General features: G+C 39.7%; 1 protein-coding gene across 15 annotated transcripts in view; it reads right to left on the bottom strand.

Annotated features, from left to right (window-relative positions):
* Positions 1–768: 768 nt before the first annotated feature.
* FBXW11 (F-box and WD repeat domain containing 11) overlaps positions 769–12,812 on the bottom strand; it is a 120,481-nt gene continuing 108,437 nt past the window's right edge. For 13 of the 15 annotated variants that reach the window (XM_049648677.1, XM_049648675.1, XM_049648671.1 and 10 more), the window contains 4 exons: positions 12,207–12,317; positions 11,028–11,106; positions 9,541–9,726; positions 769–3,332 (listed from right to left, as the gene is read on the bottom strand). In XM_049648677.1, the coding sequence (XP_049504634.1) occupies positions 9,565–9,726; positions 11,028–11,106; positions 12,207–12,317 (352 nt within the window). In that variant the 3' untranslated portion in view covers positions 769–3,332; positions 9,541–9,564. Of the gene's footprint in view, positions 3,333–8,793; positions 9,041–9,540; positions 9,727–11,027; positions 11,107–12,206; positions 12,318–12,812 lie in introns of all 15 variants that reach the window. The other 2 variants (XR_007461588.1, XR_007461589.1) reach the window with 2 other exon arrangements.

The raw sequence follows: 12,812 nt of genomic DNA, 5'->3' as shown, positions 1-12,812 counted from the left end.
ATACAAAAAACTGGATAATACTAGGGGACTGAGGGTCCAGGGTGAAAGGGAGGATCACCTTTTACTCTATGATTTGTACATAGGTCTGCTTAATCATATGCATGTTACATATTTTTAAAACATTTACAAGAAAAATGGATGGAGGCAATACTGTCTAGAAACATTCTCATCCCCAAAGTCCACATTACCAATCTGGCAGGTTGATGGGGGGGGTGGGGGGGGGGATCTAGTTACGCGGAAACTTCCGCTACCACACAGGACTTCTGAGCAGAATCCTACACACGCAAACGGTACCCTTCCTGATTTAGTAACCAGCCAGTGGTGTGTGCATCTGTGAACGTGGACAACAGTCCCACGTCCTGCATTTACCGGGGTCAGACAGCAAGCGTGCTTTCCACACCTCCACCTGCTTCTTCGAGAACCAGAGGATCCACTTACCCTCAGAGCCGCTTGGGACACTGAAGGGGCCGTTTTCGGATTTTTACAGTAACTTGTGAAGCAGTGAAGAAAGAACTTATGGGGAAGCCAGCCCCCAGCTCCTCAGGTGAAAGTGAAACAGAAGAGCAAGACGCCCCAGCACGGACTGGTATTATCCCACACAAACCTCTCCCAAGTCAAAAAGCAGTTTGATTTCAACCTCATTTTACAGAGCAGATGAGTTGTTGTTGTTGTTTTTTAATCTACAAACTTTAATGGTACATCACTGAATTACTGAGAGAACATAACAGTTGGTTGTGTTTTTTTTTTGAAAAATTTCTTAACAGAGCATCAGAGTATTGCAACACTTTATTAAGAGTATTGGCTTTGAATTAGTAGCTGAAGTAACAATTGCATGAAGCCAGATTAGGTGTACTGCATAATACTCATACTTGATTTATTGACATTACTTAGCAATTTATTGGACAAAAGTCAAACTTTTTGTTTTTTATTAAGCACATTCCACAGTACAAAGCTGTCATGAATAATATCTGTACAATTTAACAGTTTCAATAGCTGTTCAGACACAAATTTATTTCAAACAGATAATTGGCAAACATAATTAATTACAAGTTAGAATTAGACTATCCCAGTGCTTTAAAACATTAATATAGCAGTAATTTACAGTTGCTCAATTATGGTTAGCAAAATAAAGTCCAGAGTACGGCTGGGAATTACTACTATAATCCCAGAAAGTCAGAATTCCTTGGGTGCCAGAGTCCCCTGCTATAATTTAATAGGCACAATTCAAAGGTTGTGTGCATATTCAAAGGCCATGATCTCCCAAGGAACAAGAACTTCTATATTAAACATGCAAAAACAACAACAGAAAGTCCATTCGTTCAGAAGAATTGCCTCCTCCCCCGCCCCTCCCACACCCCCGGGCTCTCCTAACCAGTCTGATATAAAGCTGTAAGGTGGAGAGTGGTAAAGGTGAACTCACTTCCACAGCCACTGTCAAGCTTACAACATCTACCTCACGAAATAGAGATTTCCTTTTATTTATTTATTTTTTTTACACTTGGAGACTCAACTTCTCAAAAATAGAAATTAATTTGGTAACATGTGGAAGGGAAGGATGCATTTTTAGAAAAGGAGAAAAGAAAAATTAAAAAAGCCAAGCCAAACCAATAAACAAATCACATACACACACTTTGATCCCCACACCGTTCTCAATGCAAAGGACAGAACAGAGCCCAGGGCCCTTCCCTTTAGTTATAGAGTGTGCTTCCACGGGAAGAGGTTTAGTTAACAGGAGGTTCTTATTGGTCCTTTAAAATGTTACTGACGTTGCTTAATCTTTGGAAACAATGGCAAGGGGCAAACAGGAACCTAATATTGAACAAGGGAAAAGGAGTGCCAACCGAATGCCAAAGTCCTTTCGGTGCACGGTCGGCGTGAGAGTGCCATTCACACATTCGGGCTGCGGGGCACTCGGGAGCTTTGAGAACCTGCCAGGGCCACAGCGACATGTGACACCAGAGATGACGGCAACGGGATTCAGGAGCTTGAGGCTTTGCACCACACAGGAGTACCCTTCCACCCAAGATGGGCCCCTGAAGCAACCTGCCATGGGATACGGGCTCCAACATATGAGCAGACCCGGTTAACATCCTGGTAAAGCCAGGATGCCTGAATTCCAGAGCCAGGAAACCCAGTCAACAGGGCCTTCTTGTTCCTCCCTTTCCAGGGCTACTAATGCACGGAAGAATGATCTTTGACAGTGAAGTCAAATGAACGCTAGTACTCAGAGAAGTACTTGGGAGGAAAAGAACAACAAAAAATAATGTTAAGGTACCTCTCTGTTGTATATGCTGCACAATGAATGAAACATTTTGTGTTAACCTTTAGAAACTACATTTTAAAAACAAGATTCCCGTTAAAACCACACACACCACACACATACACACAAAATGACAATGACAAAATAAAAATACCGTATGAATACTGCAGGAAGGGTTCTAGGTAATCCACATCAACCCTGGTATCAGGTTCTTGAGCCCAGCCCATGGCTAAGTGCGAACACACTCTGTATTAGTGTCTCAGGCACAGGGGCCCTGACTCTAGCAACCTTGAGGTTAAACTGTTATGTACATTATATCTACATGCGGATACAGTATTTTAAATTAGGAGGCAAGCACACGTGTAAAAGTGTTACTCTACCAAATATCAGATGGTTGGGGGACAGAGAACAGTTAATAAAAGAAAAGAGCTATATTACCTGTTGGGAGATAATATAACCTGGCTTATAGTTCTTTAAATTAAAAGAAATTGGTACAGAAAGGAAGTGTGACCCAAAAAATATTACTAAAACAAACCAGAGAAATGTTTCCATTGTCCAACATGTTCCTAATACAGGTCAGAATTCATAATGACTTGGACGGTCAAAAGGAGAATGCTAACTTCTGAAAAGGAAAGCCCTGGACATTCTGGGTAGGTGTTTGGCACCCAAAATTTCACCAAAGAAGAATGCGGTTTCTTAGTATCAGACCAAAGTGCAAAGCAATATAAATTAGAGGCCAAGTCTTCTCTTGATGGTCGATTTACTTCTGTAAAACAGACAGACTGTACGTTCCTTTTATATGAACAATTTACATTTGAAGCATTAGATTTTGTTTTTTTTCACTGATGGGGGGAGGAAATGGGCTTCTGTTCTACTGGAAGTCGGTGAAGCTAAGGTATCCTTCTCAAAGTAGAGGCCAGAATCGGAGGTGAGAAATGTTGGTACTTGGAAGAGTTAGGCTGCTTTGCATCTACCCAGCGTCTAGAACCAATTCCAGCTTCATAACTCAGCTGCGAAGAACTCCCTTAGGCATTTGGTAGCCATGTAGCCAGTAGTTCAAGACTAGGAAACCCTGGGAAAACAAAACAACAAAACAAAACACAAAGGGAGTATGGATGGATATTCTGGTTAGACATGGAGATATACACCACAGCCCATCCACATCCACACAGACATGCCCTTGTGCACACATAACACATTACTGATTTTCAAATATATAAAACATACAAAAATATAAAAAAATAGACTTTATGTATTATATAAAAATATATAAAAAATAAAAGCTGCAAGATGTTTTGAGTGTACTACATACCAGGCATCATATTTATTTAAAACCACAACATTCTTATGAGGTAGAAACTATTATACCCACTTTACAAATAAAAGAACTAAGGCTCAGACACATTGTTTAGCTCAAAGCATTAGCCATTAAGTGACAGAGAGGGCATTAGAAGAGATGACTGACCCCTATAACGTACATCTTTCAGTGCTTCCTGCTAAAAATTATGCATGTAACAAAATATGCTTCATGTTAGATTTTATAGTTAGCATAATCTTTTATGACATCCAAAGCCTACGACGGCTGGTCTCTTATCTGCCCGAGAGAGCCCTCATCTATCATTGTGAAACAAAAATATGCAAAAACTAGTAAATAAAGTATTCATTCTAAATAGAATGCTAATAATCAGAAACTACTTCTTTTTGAAATAAATCATTTATAAAAGGACAATACAATGTAGAGGGAAAGACTACTGAATGTTAAATATTGTTTTGATGGTGACCTTGAGTCAGGGACACATTTTAATCATATATTCTACACTCATCCATGTATATGAATATGTGTACACGCACACACACGCACGCACGCACCTAAACTTATCATTACTATGTACAATGCAGGCTGACATTTTCTATTCTAAATCTCATCAAAACAAAGTCAAAATCCATTAGAATGATTTCACAATCACTAATGGGTCACAACCCTTTCCAAACACAGCACTAAACCAATAGCCTACAAGATCTAAAAGTTACCTATATGTCTAAGATTCTCTGACAAAAAGAGAAAGATTTTTTTAAAAGCTTGTATGTTTTTTTAAAGGAAACTTTCCTAAAAGGTTGTCTATTTTCATAAAGATCAAGAATCCTAATAAGCCTTTTCAATGAGTTCAAGAGAGATTTAATTTCATTCACCACAGCTTTCGCATGAAGGATCTTTAAGAGTATTATTTTTAAAACATTAACATCCACAGATAAGGAGTAGGCACTCTCAAACACTGCTGGCAGGAACGTAAACTGATTTAACTCTTCTGGTGAGTAACATGACTCTAGGAACCAAAGTCTTTAAACATCATACCTTTAAACCTGACACTGCAGACATTTCTAGAATTTTATCCAAAGGTAATAAAGCAAAGATTAAGCTAAAAGAATGATTACAGCAGTGTGTTTTATAACAGCTAAAAGCTGGGGGAAAACTTATGTACATAACAGGGCCCATGCAAACAACTGAATATTATTTTGCCATTAGGGATGGTGATTTAGACAAATACTGACATTACAGACAAGGAACAAATTTACAATAAAGGGGGGAAAAAAGCATTTTAAAAACATATACAGTTCTCAACCATAATTTTAGAAAGCCTGAAAGAATATCTACAAGGGAGTGAATAATGATGAATCATGAGTAGGAGTTTATTTTCTTTTGGCTTATCTACTTATTCTAATTTCCTAATAATGATCTTATATTGTCTTGTAATAAAAAAGGGAACTACTGTATATATTAGCTCTTAGGAGTTAGTAATTTAAAAAAATGACTCAGCAAATAAATCTGTTGCTAACTTTCCTGACATAGAAATACTCTTACCTTCTATTTTAGGGGTGAATATTTTACTGCAAGGTTAAATCATCATTAGGGTAGTGTTTCTTATTATGCATAAATCTTACAGTATCACATGGTAATAATTTTTTTCATGTTACAATAAATGAAAAGAATTTGGAAAAGAGCAGTAAAATCTATAGAGCTGACTGCCAAGGTTGTCAAAAGTAATTCACTTTGAAGAGACAAACACATTTGAGGTTTCACTGCTTGTGCTGCTTAAAAAGCAGATAAGATTTTTCCATTGATTTATAATTGTGGATCATAACAAGGGCAGTTGTTCTTACATTCCCAAAAAGGGGCGGGAGGAGGGCCTGGAAGAAGTAACACCACAGTTTCCTTTCTACCACAGCCAACGAGAGAAAACACCATTGGTGACCATTATTCCATTTCTCAACCAAAGAAATCTTGTTCCGGGGCACTTTAAAGTAATATGTAAAAGTTGTCCAATTTGTGAAATTTTACTGTGTTCTAACATTCATCTACTAAATATGCCAGAGAGGGAAAACATACTATGGATGTCTTGGATTTTACCACGTACCTCTCTAAACAGAATGTGAAGACAAACACACATATCAAAAATACAGAAGAAAAAAAAAAGCGTTAACCACTTAAGTTGTTCTCTGAAACACCTATTCCCCTGAGACTATCCATTCCAGCTACAGTTGCCCATGTCCTATTTTATGTGCTGCTCTTATGTGGAAAAACAAAAGCATAGGTGGGATGCAGCTAAAGCAATGTGCAGAGGAAAATGTATAGCTTAGAAAAGAAAAAGAATGAACTAAATTGAACAAAAGATGTGCAAAGCTGCTTTTGCAAAGCAAAGGGAAGCAAAGCAAAGCAAAAGTGCAATACTGCCAGGAGGCTGAAGAAGACCTAAATAATAGAGAGTTCTACCATGTTTATGGGTTGTAAGACTCAACATTTGTTAAGGTGGAAATTCTCCCCCAGAATGATCTTACAATTCAATGCAGTACTAACTATAATCCCAGTTGTCCTTTTCACAGACTTTGACAATTCAAAACTGAATATGAAAACCTAAAGAATCTAGAATAGTCAAAGCAATTTTTTTTTTAAGTTGGAACATTTATTACACACTATGGTATTGGCGAAAGGACCGCCACATAAATCATGGACTTAGAACAGAGTCCAGAAATACACCTACAAATAAATGGTCAATTGACTTTTGGACAAAGACGCTAAAGCAATTCTATGAGAAACGGAAATTCTTTTAATCAGATAGTGCTGGAACAACTAGACAGCTATATAAAAAGACCAGTGACTTTCTTATCTCACACCACACACACAAATTAAATGATCAAAGACGGAAATGTAAAAGCTAAAAATATAAAACTTTTGAAACTATGCCGGTCCAAACAGGAATCACTACCTATGTGTAACTATTTGAATGTAATGTTAAATAAAGTATGATTAAATACAATTAAACATTCAATTAAATTCAATTAAAATTTAATTTAAAATTTAGTTCCTGAGTCACACTGGCCACATATCAAGAGCTCAATAGCCACAAGTGGCTATTGGCTACCACAGTGGACAGTGCACTTTAGAAAATGTAAACTGATGCAGGCCAGTCTTTGCTAAGGCTGGGATGGGGTCAGGCTTTGACTACAAAGGTGGCACAAGGGAACTTTTGAGGGTGACAGAAATATTCTTGATTGTGGAGGTATTTTCAGGTATACATTTGTAAAAACTCATCAAACGGTACACTAAACGAGTGCAAGTTTTGCACAAATCCTATCTCCGTAAAACTGGTTTAAAAAACAACAGGGGCAGCAGGGGCAGAGGGAGACACGTACATCTAGGTGACCTGTCTACCTACGGAATGTATCTAGTACCTGACCGTGTCAGTTTAGATGATTTACTCCAATTTTTCACTGACTTATTATCTTTATGCTTGCTGAAGGTGACTGCAGGAATACCCTAAAACTGTATTTATCTACTTAAGGGTAAATTCTTGTGTGGCCTTGGAGAAAAAACACAAATATGTCATTTTGGCCATGGGTGTCACTTGCCCAACAAACATCAATGAGCGCTTACAATATACCGGGGACTCCAATGAACCCTGGAGCTCCGCAACACAAGGGGGCCCACGGCCTTGTGAGTGGGACAGGCGTGCAAACCATTTCAATATCAAATAATAAATTAAGCATGAAATGAAAGGGCAGAGGGGGAGTGGGGCTGTCTAGAAGCCATAATGACACAAGCAAGGGGAGGGAGATGGTGGAGGTCTGCACTACTGTAGTGTAATTAGAGACATTAAACAGAGTTCAGTCTGGCTGCAGCTAGGGTTTTGGAAGGGAGTAACAGGAGACGGGAGCATGGGGAGGATAGTGAGGACACAAGGTAACAGCCAGACGCTCAAAGTCCTGTCAGCTAATGTGAAGTAGTTGAACCATGATCCCGTGAACGGCAGGAAACCAGTAAGGCAGAGGACGGCAGAGGCAGGGCTTAAGATGATCCTAACTGACAGCAGAATGGAGAGCGGGCTGAAGAGGGAGAGGAAAGACCAGGAGGGAAACCAGTTTTCATCTAGGTCCATTTCTCCTTCCCTGTATCTTCCTTAGGATTTTGGGGAAGGGCGGTTGAAGCGCAGAGGAACAATCACTCAAGAGATCCTTGCCTTCTTCCTCTGTAGTCCCCCATTGTATCTATTTTAAGGCTCCATTCAAAAAATGTAATAATTCTGCCATACAGTTTTTTCAACTTAGGAAGAATCCATCCAGAGAGAAGGTGGCAAGGCAGATAGATGGTCGCTATCATGAGAAATAATATGAACGCACTTGGGACCAGGAACAGTAACTATGTATGTGGCTTACAGGTCATTACTGCTCACCTCCCACAGCCAGGCAGACACTGCCAACCCATCACAGCATTATCCCTTGGGGTCACAAGGTCCCAGAATCCTTCCAAAGGCAGCACTCCAGCCAGGCACTACTGATCAAACTCAGCCAGGATGAAGAAAAAGCTTATTTGCCATTCCTGCAGACCCTTGGTTTATCACTAATCGATGGCACAAGGGCAAGACTGGAGGACGGCAAACTTTCTTAAAGAGCTGTCTAATAAATAGTTTAGATGTCACAAGCCATATGGTCTCTGTGGCATCTAGTCAACTCTTCCAATGAAGTATGAAAACAGCCACAGACAATACGTAAACAAGTGAGCATGGCTATTATAATAAAATTTCATTCATGGACACTAGAACTTGAATTTCATATAATTTTCGTGTGTCATGAAATAGTACTCTTCTTCTAATTTTTTTCAATTATTTAAAAGTGTAAAAAACTATTCTTAGCTTGCTGTAGCAGGGGAATAAAATCAGGCAGTGGAACAAATTTGGACTCTGCCTATAGTCTGCTGACTCTTGGGTAAGACAACTTCCTGGACATCTGTGTTTTGGGCCTTAGAGCCTTAAGTAAGAAGTATTAGAAATGATGGTAACTTGGTGATCTAAGGGCCCTTTTTTTTTCTCCCCACAATTCTGCATCTAAACTCTCTTTACACTTTTAACATCTAATGAGCAGAAAACATACAACGATAAAGAGCCACTAAGTAGTAAGTAATATTTTAAAATAAGTACGAATTTTATTTATTAATCAGTCTTTACATACATATATACATAGTAATACAAGTAGGTACAAACCAATTTATTCAATCTGTAAAGTTTAACGTGCACAGGATTTACTGGCCCCCTTGCAAAATATTCAGAGCTGGAAACACTGCTCCAGATGAACAGGGTCATCAGGTCCCAGGACACAGCCAAGTAAGGCTTCTCATCCTCTAGACTGGACACCCTTAGTAATCAAAACATGCCATCATCAATGGTTACAATGGTCTAACTCTTCCTGTAACCAGAGCAAAGGACTTTGCCTCCAGGGTACCTGCTGCATCTAGTGGACGAAGAACGGGTTTTAGGGGCTCACTCAACAAACACCTTTCTTTCATTCCTCTTCTAGGGGACAGTGATGGTGGGTAGATTATACCGGGGACAGAGGGGGAAGTTTGAGTGTTTGGCTGATGTTGATTTTTTTTTTTTTTTTAAATAAAAGAACTGAAAAACAGGAAAGAGAAAAAGGAGATTCCTGCACCCCAAAACAGAATCTGAAGGACCTTGCCTGTGTTAAATTGACAGGAAATCATTTAGGAAATCAGTTTCTAAAAACAGGAATCACACTGTCTGCCCATGTGAAAACCCACAATATGTAGGACTCTGATTTAGATCTTATTTTAATGTGACCATAAAGATCTAGCCTTACATGAGAACTGCAAAGTTGACACAGCTAAAAAACACTAATCACTTTGGTTCCTATCGATGGGGAACCCAAATCACAAAATTCCCCCAAAGGGAAGATGAATTCAATTAGCAAGATTAAACGTGGGGTGTACTCACCTGAAACGGGTAAAGTGCAGACTGTTATCTGGAGATGTAAGTGTATGTTCTGGAGGGAGAACGGGTCTCATTCTGGGCACTGGGAGGCACGTTTAAGAAATCCCAAATCAAAATAGTGTCATCATGGGAGCTGCTGATGATCTGAAATTCATCAAACTGTAGCCGAAACACACGTCCAGAATGTTCCTGTGAAATGTAACAGCTTGATGAGTAAAATGAGACCTTTTCAATCCCTCATTTCTACCCGTGCTCTGGCGCAGGCTGAAAATGCAGCTACTTATCCAGGCTTACTGAATGTTCCAGAGCTTACTGATCTTTGTCCTTCACCCCAGGGACAAAACTCTGGCTTTTCCTTCTAGGCCTCTTCTTTAAATTAATCTTTGTATCTGAGATCCTGGCTCATTAATGTGTCAAAGAAGAAAAATTATGTGATCGCCTCACCAAAGATCTTGGAAAGGTAAACAACAATATTTAATACCCATTCTTGATACACTGCAAAAAGGACCAGAAGGATAGTGTTTTTAACATTACCATGAATATCTATCTCAACCACAGCCAAACTCAAAATTAATGGTGGAATGTAAGAAGCATTCTCATTAAAATCACGAAGAAAACAAGAATGGCCCTCACCACAGTTCTGCATGTTCTAATCGATGCAAGAAGCAAAGAAATAGAATAAAAGGTAAAGCTACGAAAAATACGAAAAATCTATCAATATTTTCAAAAAACTGTCTCCTCATTAATATAACAAAAGCAACCAGACTACTAGAAATAATGAGCCTGCTAAAGATGTTAAAACAAGATTTACATAAAGTATTTTTAAATGCCAAAGCAATAATTCATACAATATAGACTGAGGAGAAATTCCATCTTAATAATACAGAAATGTGCTGTATTATAAAAATTCAACGTAACCAGATACCCGTATTAAGAACTCTCCCAAGGGGCACCTGGGTGGCTCAGTCGGTTAAGCGTCCGACTTCAGCTTAGGTCATGATCTCACAGTTTGTGGGTTTGAGCCCCGCATTGGGCTCTGTGCTGACAGCTCGGAGCCTGCAGCCTGCTTGGAATTCTGTGTCTCCCTCTCTCTCTGCCTCTCCCCCACTCATGCTCTCTCCCCATCTCTCAAAAATGAATAAACATCAAAATAAATAAATAAATAAATAAATAAATAAATAAACAAACGAACTCTTCCAAATCTTTAGGAAGGAAATACTTTGTGCTCTACGAGCAAACCAATCCACCTACAAATGAGGATGTCTGCTTTCATGTTTTAAGTTGTATTAATGTTCCTTAGGGAAGAGCTCACTGTAACGTCAATGTCAATTACTCTCTGATTTGGGCTAACCAAAATGAACAAAACAGTGCATTTCTCTGAAGGCACGCTGTGAGATACACAAGATTTCCTGTGACACAGCTGGGCAGGTCCATCTGCAGGAGGCCACCCTCCAGCACGGGAACCACTCCCACTTCAACAGATTACCTACCACCAACGTGCGCAAACACAACGTGCTTGCTGGGGCTCGAGGGTCAAGAGCAGCTTGCAAGTCCCAAACTTTAATTTTCCTAGAAAAGAAGACTGCGATTAGTGGGAAAGTTAACATTTTATATATTGTCGAGCACTTCCTTGATAGAAAGGAGTGCACGTGAACTGCTAGTATAAAAGCTAGTGGAGGGGTGCCTGGGTGGCTCCACTGGTTGAGCATCTGACCCTTGATCTCGGCTCAGGGTGTGATCCTGCAGTTTGTGGGATCAAGCCCGGCATCGGGCTCTATGCTGACAGTGTGGCGCCTGCTCGGGATTCTCTCTCCCTCTCTCTCTGCCTCTCTCCACTTGTACTCTCAATCTCTCTCTCAAAATAAATTTTAAAAAATAATAATAAGCTAATGGAGAACATGCTTATGTTTTTACAAATTACTTAAACTAATTACATCTGATTTTGGAAAAAACAAGGACCTACACATTCTCAGGATTGCTGAAACTGTGAAGAAATATTTTTAAGGGAGATAAGAAAACAACTTCATGCTATCTGAACTCAGTTCCTGACTTGATAATCTATGTCACCAAATTCATTAATCAGGGGGCTCTCTAGGGCTGAGTAGGTGCTGCTGACAGAAACTAGGGCTCTCTGGGAAATTCCAAGGATACCTTTCTTCAAACTAAGCAAATGCTGAAAGTTAATAATAGGAGCATAAACAGACCAACTAATCTGTGAGTATATACAAGGTCACCTTGAAAGGTTTACAGTTGCCACTTGCTCATTTAAAAAGTCACGAGGCTTTTTAAAGAGTATTTGTTCAATTAACCAAAAGGGGAAAGGAAATGTATCGCCGAACACACACACACACACACACACACACACACACACACAGTTGGTTTAATTTAGGGCGAAGGCAAAGAACTGAATTCCCACACAACCTTTACAATAATGGTTAAAGGTGTAAGCACAGGAGTTACAGAGGCTCTGCTAAACTTGGGGCAAGACTGCTCATCCTTCTGGGCCAGAGTGGCCTCACTTGATCAAGCGGTACGGCAACACCTGCCATCCACCGTTACACAGAAAGGACCGGGCACAGAACTGGCAGATACGTAGCTGCTTAATATTCAGCACTCCTTTTCCTCTAGATACCATGGCAGCAGTGCACTTAGAAATCTGAAATACATACCCATCATAGGCCCCACTGACAATCCTCTTGTTATCAAACCGGATGCATCGGACCAATTCTTCATGTCCCTCTAGGACTCTTAAACAGGCACCACATTCGATATCCCATAGCCTTGAATGTGAAACAGATCTCTGTGAAACAACTTCCCACACATGATTCACACTATCTGCCCCGTAACGTGACTTTCACTCTCTCCTGAACTTTGTTTCTATCTCGTTCCCAGTCTACACTGTACACAGAGAGAGATACGCATGTACATTTATGCCATTTGTACATTTTAAAGCACTAATTTGGGTAGAAGCCTTACTTCTCATTGTATTTTCTTTTACTCAACTGGAAACCTTTTTTAATCACACGCATGTATTACTATTTAAATAAGATCAACAAACAAACTTCAATTATATTTAGTTCCTAGGCATTCTTTTGATGTCTGAATTGATTAAACCATGTAGCCAAATGGTCTAGGAAGGGCTTTTCCGGGGGAGATAGGGACTGTAGGCAGGAGAGAAGAAAAGGCATGATGTGTGTGGGCTGGGGGAGGATATAATACAGTCAGGAGGTTAGGCTTCCACCCCAGGCACTTCTAGCCCGGAATCCATGAGACCC

This window comes from Panthera uncia (assembly GCF_023721935.1).
Source record: "Panthera uncia isolate 11264 chromosome A1 unlocalized genomic scaffold, Puncia_PCG_1.0 HiC_scaffold_17, whole genome shotgun sequence".
NCBI lineage: Eukaryota > Metazoa > Chordata > Mammalia > Carnivora > Felidae > Panthera > Panthera uncia.
Note: the sequence above shows the minus strand (reverse complement) of the source record. Positions and strands in the feature narration are given on the sequence as shown.